We start from the raw sequence: 16619 nt of genomic DNA on the forward strand, positions 1-16619 counted from the left end.
CAAAACACACGGCCAAGGCAACAAAGGAGTGGCTCAAGAAGAAGCACATTAAGGTCCTGTAGTGGCCTAGCCAGTCTCCAGACCTTAATCCCATAGAAAATCTATGGAGGGAGCTGAAGGTTCGAGTTGCCAAACGTCAGCCTCAAAACCTTAATGACTTGGAGAAGATCTGCAAAGAGGAGTGGGACAAAATCCCTCCTGAGATGTGTGCAAACCTGGTGGCCAACTACAAGAAACATCTGACCTCTGTGATTGCCAACAAGGGTTTTGCCACCAAGTACTAAGTCATGTTTTGCAGAGGGGTCAAATAATTATTTCCCTCATTAAAATGCAAATACATTTATAACATTTTTGACATGGGTTTTTCTGGATTATTTTGTTGTTATTCTGTCTCTCACTATTCAAATAAACCTACTATTCAAATTATAGAATGATCATTTCTTTGTCAGTTGGCAAACGTACAAAATCAGCAGGGGATCAAATACTTTTTTCCGTCACTGTACTCTCTGAAGTCAATGTGAGTTGATGCTACTAGATAATGATAAAATGTATACATGTGAGTTGATACTACTAGATAATGATATGATGTACTATGTATAGTATGTCCAGTCTTATAGTTACCTCTCCCTCTGTCTCTCCCGCTCTCCCTTCATCCCTCCCTGCAGGTGAGCAGTACGTGTGGCCACGCCCCCCAGCGGGTGTCTCGCTCAGTGGCGCCCCTTCCTGACCAGACCCTTGCTGCCCAGGTGTCCCGCAACCCACAGACTTTACCCTACGATCCTGAGGAGACCTTGGCTGGTCGCCGCAGGTAATAATGGGGATGAGAAGAGGTCACTCAGACTGACTTAGAGAGGGGTAGAACGATGGGGGAACAGACAGGGGTGGTGGAGTAGAGGAGAGAAGAAAGAGGAATATAGGAGGTTAGAGCATTAAACCATTAAGAAACATTAAACCCTTAAGAAACATTTAACAATTAGGAAAACGTTTAACCATTACAAAATGTCACGATCGTTGATGAACGGGTCAGACCAAGGCGCAGCGTGAAATGCATCCATGTTTATTGTACTGAATAAACATACAAAAACAACAAAAGGCAACGAAACGTGACGTCGGAAGGCTAATCACAAACAAGATCCCACAACACAGGCAGGAAAACTGGCTGCCTAAGTATGATCCCCAATCAGAGACAACGAGCAACAGCTACCTCTGATTGGGAATCACACCCGGCCAACCATAGAAATAGAAACATAGAATACCACACATAGAAAAAGCACAACAAGGAATATACACACCCTGACTCAACATATAAGCGTCCCCTGAGTCAGGGCGTGACAGTACCCCCCCAAAGGTGTGGACTCCGACCGCACAACATAAACATAACAGGGTAGGGGCCGGGTGGGCATTCCGCCTCGGAGGCGGATCCGGCTCCGGGCGTGACGACCTCTTAATCTCCATCTCCCTGTTGCGCCCCTGGTCTGGTCTGGACCTCGGCGCGCTGCTTCCCCTTTCCTTCCTCCCACGATACGCCAGGCCCCGTCTGGACCCTGGTGTGGGAGACCCCGAACCTGGAGAGGGGCTGACGTCATGGTCTGGACTGGAGCCGCTGACCGGAGCTGGACTGGACACCGGTGGAGCAGACTACTCTGGCTCCGGAGTGGAGCAGCTGACCGGAGCTGGATCAGGCACCGGTGGAGCGGACTGCTCTAGCTCCGGAGTGGAGCCGCTGACCGGTGCCGAACCAGGCACCGGTGGAACGGGCACGGGCCGTGCCGGACTGGCGACGCGCACCACTGGCTTGGTGCGAGGAGCAGGAACAGGCCGGGCCGGACTGGCGACGCGCACCACTGGCTTGGTGCGAGGAGCAGGGACAGGCCGGGCCGGACTGGCGCCGCGCACCACAGACTTGGTGCGAGGAGCAGGAACAGTCCGGACCGGACTGGGAACACGCACCACTGTCTTGGTGCGAGGAGCAGGAACAGGCCGGACCGGACTGGGAACACGCACCACTGGCTTGGTGCGAGGAGCAGGAACAGGCCGGGCCGGACTGGGAACACGCACCACTGGCTTGGTGCGAGGAGCAGGAACAGGCCGGGGCGGACTGGGAACACACACCACTGGCTTGGTGCGGGGAGCAGGTACGGGGCGTATCGGACTGGGAACCGGCGCTGGAGGTCTATGACTGTCTCCGTCCTTTACACTCTGCGCCCCGTCCTCCTCCAGTGAGGACTCCTCCTTGAGCCCCCACGAGTGCAGTGGTCGGGGCTCCTCTCTGTCGCTCCCCGACCACCCTTTTAGCCCCTCCCCAAAATGTTATTGGGTCTGTCTCTCCTTCTCCACCCTGAGCCCTTTCAGGGCCTCCATCTGCCTTGTCAGATCCTCTCTTATCTCCCGCCAAGTCCATACTCTCTGCTCCTCCACCTGTGTCCAGGGTGTCTGCTGCTGCTGGGCACGCTGCTTGGTCCTCGTTTGGTGGGATCTTCTGTCACGATCGTTGATGAACGGGTCAGACCAAGGCGCAGCGTGAAATGCATCCATGTTTATTGTACTGAATAAACATACAAAAACAACAAACGGCAACGAAACGTGACATCGGAAGGCTAATCACTAACAAGCCCAAACTCACCGAACACAAACAAGATCCCACAACACAGGCAGGAAAACTGGCTACCTAAGTATGATCCCCAATCAGAGACAACGAGCAACAGCTGCCCCTGATTGGGAACCACACCCGGCCAACCATAGAAATAGAAACATAGAATACCACACATAGAAAAAGCACAACAAGGAATATACACACCCTGACTCAACATATAAGTGTCCCCTGAGTCAGGGCGTGACACAAAATATTTAACCATTAACAAATATTTAACCATTAAGAAATATTTAACCATTAAGAAACATTTAACCATTAGGAAATATGTAACCATTAAGAAACATTTAACCATTGAGAAATATTTAACCGTTAAGAAATATTTAACCATTAAGAAATATTTAACCATAAAGAAACATTTAACCATTAAGAAACATTTAACCATTACGAAATATGTAACCAAAAAGAGAAAGGAAAAGAGGTTGTTCATGTCATGCTGGGTAGGAGCTGCTAACTAATGAGGACAAGCGTCATCTTACAGCCCGGTCCAGGAACAAGCCCTAGTCCCTACAGTACCAATTCAGTGTTTGACCTGAAGAAATCAGACAGGTGTATTGCTTCACCTATGGCCTTCTAGATGAGCTTAGTGGAGCATCTAGCTATCCGTTTGTCACTACACTTATCTTTCTGTCAGATCTGCAAACACTGAATGGGTAGGGGCTGGGGGAAGGTCTATGGTCCAGATGAATGGGTAGGAGCTGGGGGAAGGTCTTTGGTCCAGATGAATGGGTAGGAGCTGGGGGAAGGTCTATGGTCCAGATGAATGGGTAGGAGCTGGGGGAAGGTCTTTGGTCCAGATGAATGGGTAGGAGCTGGGGGAAGGTCTATGGTCCAGATGAATGGGTAGGAGCTGGGGGAAGGTCTATGGTCCGGATGAATGGGTAGGAGCTGGGGGAAGGTCTATGGTCCAGATGAATGGGTAGGGGCTGGGGAGAGGTCAAAGGTCCAGATGAATGGGTAGGAGCTGGGGGAAGGTCTATGGTCCAGATGTTATTAGCAGATGCTCTAAAGCAAAGCACTCATAATAATTGCATTTAAATAAGAGAAACCAGGTCCTCGATTAATACGAGACAGACTATAGACTGTAGACCATAGACCATAGACTACAGACTGTAGAACATAGACTATAGACCATAGACTATAGACTATAGACTATAGACTATAGACTATAGACCATAGACCATAGACTATAGACGACAGAATATAGACTATAGACCATAGAATATAGACCATAGAAAATGGACTATAGACCACAGACTATAGACCATGGACCATAGACTATAGACAACAGACTATAGACTATAGACCATAGACCATAGATGGACCTCATACACTAATGCAAGTGTTGTAGTAGTTTGTCTTAGAGTGGAGCAGGTGAGTTGTAGTAGACAGTGCTGGAATGGAGCAGGTGAATTGTAGTGGTCAGTGTTGGAGTGGAGCAGGTGAGTTGTAGTGGTCAGTGTTTGAATTGAGCAGGTGAGTTGTATTATTCAGTGTTGGAGTGTTGCAGGCGAGTTGTAGTGGTCAGTGTTGGAGTGGAGTAGGTGAGTTGTAGTGGTCAGTGTTGGAGTATACTAGGTGAGTGTAGTAGTCAGTGTTGGAGTGGAGCAGGTGAGTTGTTGTAGTCAGTGTTGGAATGGAGCAAGTGAGTTGTAGTAGTCAGTGTTGGAATGGAGCAGGTGAGTTGTAGTGGTCAGTGTTGGAGTGGAGCAGGTGAGTTGTAGTGGTCAGTGTTTGAATTGAGCAGGTGAGTTGTATTATTCAGTGTTGGAGTGTTGCAGGCGAGTTGTAGTGGTCAGTGTTGGAGTGGAGTAGGTGAGTGTAGTAGTCAGTGTTGGAGTGGAGCAGGTGAGTTGTTGTAGTCAGTGTTGGAATGGAGCAAGTGAGTTGTAGTAGTCAGTGTTGGAATGGAGCAGCTGAGTTGTAGTAGTCAGTTGTGGAGTTTTGGAGTGGAGCAGGTGAGTTGTAGTGGTTAGTGTTGGAGTTGAGAAGGTGAGTTGTAGTGGTTAGTGTTGGAGTTGAGAAGGTGAGTTGTAGTCGTCAGTGTTGGAGTGGAGCAGGTGAGTTGTAGTAGTCAGTGTTGACTGGAGCAGGTGAGTTGTAGTAGTCAGTGTTGGAGTGGAGCAGGTGGGTTGTAGTAGTCAGTTTTGGAGTGGAGCACGTGTTGTAGTAGTCGGTGTTGGAGGGGAGCAGGTGAGTTGTAGTAGTCAGTGTTGGAGTGGAGAAGGTGAGTTGTAGTAGTCAGTGTTGGGAATTGAGCAGGTGAGTTGTAGTAGTCAGTGTTGGAGTTTTGGAGTGGATCAGGTAAGTTGTAGTAGTCAGTGTTGGAATGGAGCAGGTGAGCTGTAGTAGTCAGTGTTGGAGTGTAGCAGGTGAGTTGTATTAGTCTGTTTTGGAGTGTTGGAGTGGAGAAGGTAAGTTGTAGTGGTCAGTGTTGGAGTTGAGCAGGTGAGTTGTAGTAGTCAGTGTTGGAGTAGATTAAGTGAGATGAAAGTATTAGTGTTGGAATGGAGCAGGTCAGTTGTAGTGGTCAGTGTTGGAGTGGAGCAGGTGAGTTCTAGTTGTCAGTGTTGGAGTGGAGCAGGTGAGTTGTAGTGGTCAGTGTTGGAGTTGAGCAGGTGAGTTGTAGTAGTCAGTGTTGGAGTGGAGCAGGTGAGTTGTAGTAGTCAGTGTTGAGTGGAGCAGGTTAGTTTTAGCATTCAGTGTTGGAGTTGAGCAGGTGAGTTGTAGTAGTCAGTGTTGGAGTGGAGCAGGTGAGTTGTAGTAGTCAGTGTTGAGTGGAGCAGGTGAATTGTAGTAGTCAGTGTTGGAGTTGACAGGTGATATGTAGTAGTCAGTGTTGGAGTGCTGGGTTGGAGTAGGGGAGTTGTAGTAGTCAGTGTTGGAGTAGAGCAGGTAAGTTGTAGTAGTCAGTGTTGGAGTGGAGCAGTTGAGTTGTAGTAGTCAGTAATAAGTGTTGGAGAGGATTAGGTAAGTTGTAGTAGTCAGTGTTGGAGTTGGACTGGTGAGTTGTAGTAGTCAGTGTTGGAGTGGAGCAGGGCAGTTGTAGTAGTCAGTGTTGGAGTGGAGCCGGTGAGTTGTAGTAGTCAGTAATGGAGTGTTGAAGAGGATTAGGTAAATTGTGGTAGTCAGTGTTGGAGTTGGACTGGTGAGTTGTAGTGGTCAGTGTTGGAGTTGAGAAGGTAAGTTGTAGTGATCAGTGTTGGAGTTGAGCAGGTGAGTTGTAGTAATCAGTGTTGGAGTGTTGGAGTGAAGCAGGTAAATTGTGGTAGTCAGTATTGGAGTGTTAGAGTGGAGTAGGTGAGTTGTAGTGGTCAGTTCTGGAGTGGAGCAGGTAGATTGTAGTGGTCAGTGTTGAAGTTGAGCAGGTGAGTTGTATTAGTCAATGTTGGAGTGTTGGAGTTTTGGAGTGTAGCAGGTTAGTTGTAGTAGTAGTCAGTGTTGGAGTGGAGCAGTTGAGTTGTAGTATTTTATTTTTATTTTTTTAATGCCATTTAGCAGACGCTTTTATCCAAAGCGACTTACAGTCATGCGTGCATACATTTTTTTGTGTACGTGTGGTCCCGGGGATCGAACCCACTACCTTGGCGTTACAAGCGCCGTGCTCTACCAGCTGATCTACAGAGGACCACAGTAGTAGTCAGTAATGAGTGTTGGAGTGGATCAGGTAAGTTGTAGTAGTCAATATTGGAGTGGATTAGGTGAGTTGTAGTAGTCAGTGTTGGAGTGTAGCAGGTGAGCTGTAGTAGTCAGTTTTGGAGTGTTAGAGTGGAGAAGGTAAGTTGTAGTGGTCAGTGTTGGAGTTGAGTAGGTGAGTTGTAGTAGTCAGTGATGGAGTGGAGCAGGTGAGTTGTAGTGGTCAGTGTTGGAGTAGTGTAGGTGGGTTGTAGTGGTCAGTGTTGGAGTGGAGCAGGTGAGATGTAGTGGTCAGTGATGGAGTAGAGTAGTTGAGTGAAGTAGTCAGTTTTGGAGTGGAGCACGTGTTGTAGTAGTCAGTGTTGGTGGGGAGCAGGTGAGTTGTAGTAGTCAGTGTTGGAGTGGAGCAGGTAGGTTGTGGTAATCAGTTTGGAGTGGATCAGGTAAGTTGTAGTGGTCAGTGTTGGAGTTGAGCAGGTGAGTTGTAGTAGTCAGTGTTGGAGTGGAGCAGGTGTTGTGGTAGTCAGTGTTGGAGTGTAGCAGGTGAGATGTAGTAGTCAGTGTTGGAGTGGAGCAGGTGATTTGTAGTAGTCAGTGTTGGAGTGGATTAGGTGATTTGTAGTAGTCGGTGTTGGAGTTGAGCAGGTATTTTGTAGTAGTCAGTTTGGAGTGGATCAGGTAAGTTGTAGTAGTCAGTGTTGGAATGGAGCAGGTGAGCTGTAGTAGTCAGTGTTGGAGTGGAGAAGGTAAGTTGTAGTGGTGAGTGTTGGAGTTGAGCAGGTGAGTTGTAGTAGTCAGTGTTGGATTGGAGCAGGTGAGTTGTAGTGGTCAGTGTTGGAGTAGAGTAGGTGAGTTGTAGTAGTCAGTGTTGGAATGGAGCAGGTGAGCTGTAGTAGTCAGTGTTGGAGTGGAGCAGGTGAGTTGTAGTAGTCAGTATTGTAGTGGAGAAGTTGAGTTGTAGTGGTCAGTTTTGGAGTAGAGTAGGTGAGTTGGAGTAGTCAGTGTTGGAGTAGATTAAGTGAGTTGAAAGTATTAGTGTTGGAATGGAGCAGGTCAGTTGTAGTAGTCAGTTTGGAGTGGATCAGGTAAGTTGTAGTAGTCAGTGTTGGAATGGAGCAGGTGAGCTGTAGTAGTCAGTGTTGGAGTGTAGCAGGTGAGTTGTATTAGTCCGTTTTGGAGTGTTGGAGTGGAGAACGTAAGTTGTAGTGGTGAGTGTTGGAGTTGAGCAGGTGAGTTGTAGTAGTCAGTGTTGGATTGGAGCAGGTGAGTTGTAGTGGTCAGTGTTGGAGTGGAGCAGGTGAGTTGTAGTGAGCAGTGTTGAGTACAGTAGATGAGTTGTGGTAGTAAGTAAGGGAGTGGAGCAGGTGAGTTGTAGTAGTCAGTATTGTAGTGGAGAAGTTGAGTTGTAGTGGTCAGTTTTGGAGTGGAGCAGGTGAATTGTAGTAGTCAGTGTTGGAGTGGAGCAGGTGAGTTCTAGTTGTCAGTGTTGGAGTAGAGAATGTGAGTTGTTGTAGTCAGTGTTGAGTGGAGCAGGTGAGTTGTAGTAGTCATTGTTGGAGTGGAGCAGGTTAGTTGTAGCATTCAGTGTTGGAGTTGAGCAGGTGAGTTGTAGTAGTCAGTTGTGGATTTTTGGAGTGGAGCAGGTGAGTTGTAGTGGTCAGTGTTGGAGTTGAGCAGGTGAGTTGTAGTAGTCAGTGTTGGAGTGGAGCAAGTGATGTTGTAGTAGTCAGTGTTGACTGGAGCAGGTGAGTTGTAGTAGTCAGTGTTGGAGTGGAGCAGGTGGGTTGTAGTAGTCAGTTTTGGAGTGGATTACGTGTTGTAGTAGTCGGTGTTGGAGGGAGCAGGTGAGTTGTAGTAGTCAGTGTTGGAGTGGAGAAGGTGAGTTGTAGTAGTCAGTGTAGAGTGGATTAGGTGAGTTGTAGTAGTCAATGTTGGGAATTGAGCAGGTGAGTTGTAGTAGTCAGTGTTGGAGTTTTGGAGTGGATCAGGTAAGTTGTAGTAGTCAGTGTTGGAATGGAGCAGGTGAGCTGTAGTAGTCAGTGTTGGAGTGTAGCAGGTGAGTTGTATTAGTCATTGTTGGAGTGGAGCAGGTTAGTTGTAGCATTCAGTGTTGGAGTTGAGCAGGTGAGTTGTAGTAGTCAGTTGTGGATTTTTGGAGTGGAGCAGGTGAGCTGTAGTGGTCAGTGTTGGAGTTGAGCAGGTGAGTTGTAGTAGTCAGTGTTGGAGTGGAGCAGGTGATGTTGTAGTAGTCAGCGATCATACACTGTTTACCAGGGGGCAGGGCTACCGACGTTAAGGCTAATCTAAAGATGGTGCTGGCTAAAGCTAAAACTGGCGAGTGTAGAGAGTATAGAGATATTGTTATCCACGTCGGCACCAACGATGTTAGGATGAAACAGTCAGAGGTCACCAAGTGCAACATAGCTTCAGCGTGTAAATCAGCTAGAAAGATGTGTCGGCATCGAGTAATTGTCTCTGGCCCCCTCCCAGTTAGGGGAAGTGACGAGCTCTACAGCAGAGTCTCAGCACTCAATCGCTGGTTGAAAACTGTTTTCTGCCCCTCCCAAAAGATAACATTTGTGGATAATTGGCCCTCTTTCTGGGACTCACCCACAAACAGGATCAAGCCTGACCTGCTGAGGAGTGACGGACTCCATCCTAGCTGGAGGGGTGCTCTCCTCTTATCTACCAACATAGATAGGGCTCTAACTCCTCTAGCCCCACAGTGAAATAGGGTGCAGGCCAGGCAGCAGGCTGTTAGCCAACCTGCCAGCTTAGTGGAGTCTGCCAATAGCATAGTCAGTGTAGTCAGCTCAGCCATACCCATTGAGACTGTGTCTGTGCCTCGACCTAGGTTGGGCAAAACTAAACATGGTGGTGTTCACCCTAGCAATCTTATTAGGATAAAGACCTCCTCCATTCCTGCCATTATTGAAAGAGATCGTGATACCTCACATCTCAAAATAGGGTTACTTAATGTTAGATCCCTCACTTCAAAGGCAGTCATAGTCAATGAACTAATCACTGATCATAATCTTGATGTGATTGGCCTGACTGAAACATGGCTTAAGCCTGATGAATTTGCTGTGTTAAATGAGGCCTCACCTCCTGGTTACACTAGTGACCATATTCCCCGTGCATCCCGCAAAGGCGGAGGTGTTGCTAACATTTACGATAGCAAATTTCAATTTACAAAAAAAAAAATGACGTTTTCATCTTTCGAGCTTCTAGTCATGAAATCTATGCAGCCTACTCAATCACTTTTTATAGCTACTGTTTACAGGCCTCCTGGGCCATATACAGCGTTCCTCTCTGAGTTTCCTGAATTCCTATCAGACCTTGTAGTCATAGCAGATCATATTCTAATTTTTGGTGATTTTAATATTCACATGGAGAAGTCCACAGACCCACTCCAAAAGTCTTTCGGAGCCATTATCGACTCAGTGGGTTTTGTCCAACATGTATCTGGACCTACTCACTGCCACAGTCATACTCTGGACCTAGTTTTGTCCCATGGAATAAATGTTGTAGATCTTAATGTTTTTCCACAAAATCCTGGACTATCGGACCACCATTTTATTACGTTTGCAATCGCAACAAATAATCTGCTCAGACCCCAACCAAGGAGCATCAAAAGTCGTGCTATAAATTCTCAGACAACACAAAAATTCATTGATGCCCTTCCAGACTCCTTCTGCCTACCCAAGGACGTCAGAGGACAAAAATCAGTTAACCACTTAACTGAGGAACTCAATTTAACCTTGCGCAATACCCTAGATGCAGTTGCACCCCTAAAAACGAAAAACATTTGTCATAAGAAACTAGCTCCCTGGTATACAGAAAATACCCGAGCTTTGAAGCAAGCTTCCAGGAAATTGGAAACGGAAATGGCGCCACACCAAACTGGAAGTCTTCCGACTAGCTTGGAAAGACAGTACCGTGCAGTACCGAAGAGCCCTCACTGCTGCTCGATCATCCTACTTTTCCAAATTAATCGAGGAAAATAAGAACAATCCAAAATTTCTTTTTGATACTGTTGCAAAGCTAACTAAAAAGCAGCATTCCCCAAGAGAGGATGGTTTTCACTTCAGCAGTGATAAATTCATGAACTTCTTTGAGGAAAAGATCATGACCATTAGAAAGCAAATTACGGACTCCTCTTTGAATCTGCGTATTCCTCCAGGGCTTAGCTGTCCTGGATCTGCACAGCTCTGCGAGGGCCTGGGATCGGGAGAGACACTTAAGTGTTTTAGTACTATATCTCTTGACACAATGATGAAAATAATCATGGCCTCTAAACCTTCAAGCTGCATACTGGATCCTATTCCTACTAAACTGCTGAAGGAGCTGCTTCCTGTGCTTGGCCCTCCTATGTTGAACATAATAAACAGCTCTCTATCCACCGGATGTGTACCAAACTCACTAAAAGTGGCAGTGATAAAGCCTCTCTTGAAAAAGCCAAACCTTGACCCGGAAAATATAAAAAACTATCGGCCTATATCGAATCTTCCATTCCTCTCAAAAATTTTAGAAAAAGCTGTTGCGCAGCAACTCACTGCCTTTCTGAAGACAAACAATGTATACGAAATGCTTCAGTCTGGTTTTAGACCCCATCATAGCACTGAGACTGCACTTGTGAAGGTGGTAAATGACCTTTTAATGGCGTCAGACCGAGGCTCTGCATCTGTCCTCGTGCTACTAGACCTTAGTGCTGCCTTTGACACCATCGATCACCACATTCTTTTGGAGAGACTGGAAACCCAAATTGGTCTACACGGACAAGTTCTGGCCTGGTTTAGATCCTACCTGTCGGAAAGATATCAGTTTGTCTCTGTGAATGGTCTGTCCTCCGACAAATCAACTGTACATTTCGGTGTTCCTCAAGGTTCCGTTTTAGGACCACTATTGTTTTCACTATATATTTTACCTCTTGGGGATGTTATTCGAAAACATAATGTTAACTTTCACTGCTATGCGGATGACACACAGCTGTACATTTCAATGAAGCATGGTGAAGCCCCAAAATTGCCCTCGCTAGAAGCCTGTGTTTCAGACATAAGGAAGTGGATGGCTGAAAACTTTTTACTTTTAAACTCGGACAAAACAGAGATGCTTGTTCTAGGTCCCAAGAAACAAAGAGATCTTCTGTTAAATCTGACAATTAATCTTGATGGTTGTAAAGTCGTCTCAAATAAAACTGTGAAGGACCTAGGCGTTACTCTTGACCCTGATCTCTCTTTTGACGAACATATCAAGACTGTTTCAAGGACAGCTTTTTTCCATCTACGTAACATTGCAAAAATCAGAAATTTTCTGTCCAAAAATGATGCAGAAAAATTGATCCATGCATTTGTTACTTCTAGATTGGACTACTGCAATGCTCTATTTTCCGGCTACCGGATAAAGCACTAAATAAACTTCAGTTAGTGCTAAATACGGCTGCTAGAATCCTGACTAGAACCAAGAAATTTGATCATATTACTCCAGTGCTAGCTTCCCTACACTGGCTTCCTGTTAAGGCAAGGGCTGATTTCAAGGTTTTACTGTTAACCTATAAAGCGTTACATGGGCTTGCTCCTACCTATCTTTCCGAGTTGGTCCTGCCGTACATACCAATACGTACGCTACGGTCACAAGACGCAGGCCTCCTAATTGTCCCTAGAATTTCTAAGCAAACAGCGGGAGGCAGGGCTTTCTCCTATAGATCTCCATTTTTATGGAACAGTCTGCCTACCCATGTGAGAGACGCAGACTCGGTCTCAACCTTTAAGTCTTTACTGAAGACTTATCTCTTCAGTAGGTCATATGATTGAGTGTAGTCTGGCCCAGGAGTGTGAAGGTGAACGGAAAGGCTGGAGCAACGAACAGCCCTTGCTGTCTCTGCCAGGCCGGTTCCCCTCTCCACTGGGGTTCTCTGCCTCTAACCCTGTTGCAGGGGCTGAGTCACTGGCTTGCTGGTGCTCTTTCATGCCGTCCCTGGGAGGGGTGCGTCACTTGAGTGGGTTGAGTTACTGACGTGATCTTCCTGTCTGGGTTGGCGCCCCCTTGGTTTGTGCTGTGGTGGAGACCTCTGTGGGCTATACTCGGCCTTGTCTCAGGATTGTAAGTTGGTGGTTGGGGATATCCCTCTAGTGGTGCGGGGGCTGTGCTTTGGCGGAGTGGGTGGGGTTATATCCTTCCTGTTTGGCCCTGTCCGGGGTTTCTTCGGATGGGGCCACAGTGTCTCCGGACCGCTCCTGTCTCAGCCTCCAGTATTTATGCTGCAGTAGTTTATGTGTCGGGGGCTGGGGTTAGTTGGTTATACCTGGAGTACTTCTCCTGTCTTATCCAGTGTCCTGTGTGAATTTAAGTATGCTCTCTCTAATTCTCTCGTTCTCTCTTTCTCTCTGAGAACCTGAGCCCTAGGACCATACGTCAGGACTACCGGGCATGATGACACCTTGCTGTCCCCAGTCCGCCTGGCCTTGCTGCTATTCCAGTTTCAACTGTTCTGCCTGCGGCTACGAAACCCCCTACCTGTCCCAGACCTGCTGTTTTCAACTCTAAATGATCGGCTATGAAAAGCCAACTGAGAGACCTGAGCCCTAGGACCATACGTCGGGACTACCGGCCGTGGTGACTCCTTGCTGTCCCCAGTCCGCCTGGCCTTGCTGCTATTCCAGTTTAAACTGTTCTGCCTGCGGTTATGGAACCCCCTACCTGTCCCAGACCTGCTGTTTTAAACTCTAATGATCGGCTATGAAAAGCCAACTGAGATTTATTCCTGATTATTATTTGACCATGCTTGTCACTTATGAACATTTTTGAACATCTTGGCATGGTTCTGTTATAATCTCCACCCGGCACAGCCAGAAGAGGACTGGCCACCCCTCATAGCCTGGTTCCTCTCTAGGTTTCTTCCTAGGTTTTGCCTTTCTAGGGAGTTTTTCCTAGCCACCGTGCTTCTACACCTGCATTACTAGCTGTTTGGGGTTTTAGGCTGGGTTTCTGTACAGCACTTCGAGATATTAGCTGATGTAAGAAGGGCTATATAAAATAAAATTGATTGATTGATTGATTGAGTGTTGAGTGGAGCAGGTTCGTTTTAGCATTCAGTGTTGGAGTTGAGCAGGTGAGTTGTAGAAGTCAGTTATGGAGTTTTGGAGTGGAGCAGTTGAGTTGTAGTGGTCAGTTTTGGAGTTGAGCAGGTGAGTTGTAGTAGTCAGTGATGGAGTAGAGTAGTTGAGTGAAGTAGTCAGTTTTGGAGTGGAGCACGTGTTGTAGTAGTCAGTGTTGGTGGGGAGCAGGTGAGTTGTAGTAGTCAGTGTTGGAGTGGAGCAGGTAGGTTGTGGTAATCAGTTTGGAGTGGATCAGGTAAGTTGTAGTGGTCAGTGTTGGAGTTGAGCAGGTGAGTTGTAGTAGTCAGTGTTGGAGTGGAGCAGGTGTTGTGGTAGTCAGTGTTGGAGTGTAGCAGGTGAGATGTAGTAGTCAGTGTTGGAGTGGAGCAGGTGATTTGTAGTAGTCAGTGTTGGAGTGGATTAGGTGATTTGTAGTAGTCGGTGTTGGAGTTGAGCAGGTATTTTGTAGTAGTCAGTTTGGAGTGGATCAGGTAAGTTGTAGTAGTCAGTGTTGGAATGGAGCAGGTGAGCTGTAGTAGTCAGTGTTGGAGTGGAGAAGGTAAGTTGTAGTGGTGAGTGTTGGAGTTGAGCAGGTGAGTTGTAGTAGTCAGTGTTGGATTGGAGCAGGTGAGTTGTAGTGGTCAGTGTTGGAGTAGAGTAGGTGAGTTGTAGTAGTCAGTGTTGGAATGGAGCAGGTGAGCTGTAGTAGTCAGTGTTGGAGTGGAGCAGGTGAGTTGTAGTAGTCAGTATTGTAGTGGAGAAGTTGAGTTGTAGTGGTCAGTTTTGGAGTAGAGTAGGTGAGTTGGAGTAGTCAGTGTTGGAGTAGATTAAGTGAGTTGAAAGTATTAGTGTTGGAATGGAGCAGGTCAGTTGTAGTAGTCAGTTTGGAGTGGATCAGGTAAGTTGTAGTAGTCAGTGTTGGAATGGAGCAGGTGAGCTGTAGTAGTCAGTGTTGGAGTGTAGCAGGTGAGTTGTATTAGTCCGTTTTGGAGTGTTGGAGTGGAGAAGGTAAGTTGTAGTGGTGAGTGTTGGAGTTGAGCAGGTGAGTTGTAGTAGTCAGTGTTGGATTGGAGCAGGTGAGTTGTAGTGGTCAGTGTTGGAGTGGAGCAGGTGAGTTGTAGTGAGCAGTGTTGAGTACAGTAGATGAGTTGTGGTAGTAAGTGTTGGAGTGGAGCAGGTGAGTTGTAGTAGTCAGTATTGTAGTGGAGAAGTTGAGTTGTAGTGGTCAGTTTTGGAGTGGAGCAGGTGAATTGTAGTAGTCAGTGTTGGAGTGGAGCAGGTGAGTTCTAGTTGTCAGTGTTGGAGTAGAGAATGTGAGTTGTTGTAGTCAGTGTTGAGTGGAGCAGGTGAGTTGTAGTAGTCATTGTTGGAGTGGAGCAGGTTAGTTGTAGCATTCAGTGTTGGAGTTGAGCAGGTGAGTTGTAGTAGTCAGTTGTGGATTTTTGGAGTGGAGCAGGTGAGTTGTAGTGGTCAGTGTTGGAGTTGAGCAGGTGAGTTGTAGTAGTCAGTGTTGGAGTGGAGCAAGTGATGTTGTAGTAGTCAGTGTTGACTGGAGCAGGTGAGTTGTAGTAGTCAGTGTTGGAGTGGAGCAGGTGGGTTGTAGTAGTCAGTTTTGGAGTGGATTACGTGTTGTAGTAGTCGGTGTTGGAGGGGAGCAGGTGAGTTGTAGTAGTCAGTGTTGGAGTGGAGAAGGTGAGTTGTAGTAGTCAGTGTAGGAGTGGATTAGGTGAGTTGTAGTAGTCAATGTTGGGAATTGAGCAGGTGAGTTGTAGTAGTCAGTGTTGGAGTTTTGGAGTGGATCAGGTAAGTTGTAGTAGTCAGTGTTGGAATGGAGCAGGTGAGCTGTAGTAGTCAGTGTTGGAGTGTAGCAGGTGAGTTGTATTAGTCATTGTTGGAGTGGAGCAGGTTAGTTGTAGCATTCAGTGTTGGAGTTGAGCAGGTGAGTTGTAGTAGTCAGTTGTGGATTTTTGGAGTGGAGCAGGTGAGCTGTAGTGGTCAGTGTTGGAGTTGAGCAGGTGAGTTGTAGTAGTCAGTGTTGGAGTGGAGCAGGTGATGTTGTAGTAGTCAGTGTTGAGTGGAGCAGGTTCGTTTTAGCATTCAGTGTTGGAGTTGAGCAGGTGAGTTGTAGAAGTCAGTTATGGAGTTTTGGAGTGGAGCAGTTGAGTTGTAGTGGTCAGTTTTGGAGTTGAGCAGGTGAGTTGTAGTAGTCAGTGTTGGAGTGGAGCAGGTGAGTTGTAGTAGTCAGTGTTGAGTGGAGCAGGTGAATTGTAGTAGTCAGTGTTGGAGTTGACAGGTGATTTCTAGTAGTCAGTGTTGGAGTGCTGGGTTGGAGTAGGGGAGTTGTAGTAGTCAATGTTGGAGTAGAGGAGGTGAGTTGTAGTGGTCAGTGTTGAAGTAGAGCAGGTAAGTTGTAGTAGTCAGTGTTGGAGTGGAGCAGTTGAGTTGTAGTAGTCAGTAATAAGTGTTGGAGAGGATTAGGTAAGTTGTAGTAGTCAGTGTTGGAGTTGGACTGGTGAGTTGTAGTAGTCAGTGTTGGAGGGGAGCAGGGCAGTTGTAGTAGTCAGTGTTGGAGTGGAGCCGGTGTGTTGTAGTAGTCAGTAATGGAGTGTTGAAGAGGATTAGGTAAATTGTGGTATTCAGTGTTGGAGATGGACTGGTGAGTTGTAGTGGTCAGTGTTGGAGTTGAGAAGGTAAGTTGTAGTGATCAGTGTTGGAGTTGAGCAGGTGAGTTGTAGTAGTCAGTGTTGGAGTGTTGGAGTGAATCAGGTAAGTTGTGGTAGTCAGTGTTGGAGTGGAGCAGGTAAGTTGTGGTAGTCAGTATTGGAGTTGAGCAGGTGAGTTGTAGTAGTCAGTGTTGGAGTGGAGCAGGTGGGTTGTTGTATTAGTAGTCAGTGGGGCGGGTGAGTTGTATGAGTCAATGGTGGAGTGTTGGAGTGTTGGAGTGTAGCAGGTAAGTTGTAGTAGTAGTCAGTGTTGGAGTGGAGCAGGTAAGTTGTAGTTGTCAGTGTTGGAGTAGAGGAGGTGAGTTGTAGTAGTCAGTGTTGAAGTGGAGCAGGTGAGTTGTAGTAGTCAGTGTTGGAGTAGAGCAGGTAAGTTGTAGGAGTCAGTGTTGGAGTGGAGCAGTTGAGTTGTAGTAGTCAGTAATTAGTGTTGGAGAGGATTAGGTAAGTTGTAGTAGTCAGTGTTGGAGTTGGACTGGTGAGTTGTAGTAGACAGTGTTGGAGTGGAGCAGGGCA

General features: G+C 46.9%; 1 protein-coding gene across 1 annotated transcript in view; it reads left to right on the forward strand.

Moving 5' to 3' along the window:
* Positions 1-16619, forward strand: part of gpc3 (glypican 3) — a 329459-nt gene that overhangs the window by 148845 nt on the left and 163995 nt on the right. The window contains exon 4 of the mRNA XM_045205789.1: positions 666-808. Within this exon, the coding sequence (XP_045061724.1) occupies positions 666-808 (143 nt within the window). The remainder of the gene's footprint in view (positions 1-665; positions 809-16619) is intronic.

This window comes from Coregonus clupeaformis, chromosome 2 (assembly GCF_020615455.1).
Source record: "Coregonus clupeaformis isolate EN_2021a chromosome 2, ASM2061545v1, whole genome shotgun sequence".
Classification (NCBI taxonomy): Eukaryota; Metazoa; Chordata; class Actinopteri; order Salmoniformes; family Salmonidae; genus Coregonus; species Coregonus clupeaformis.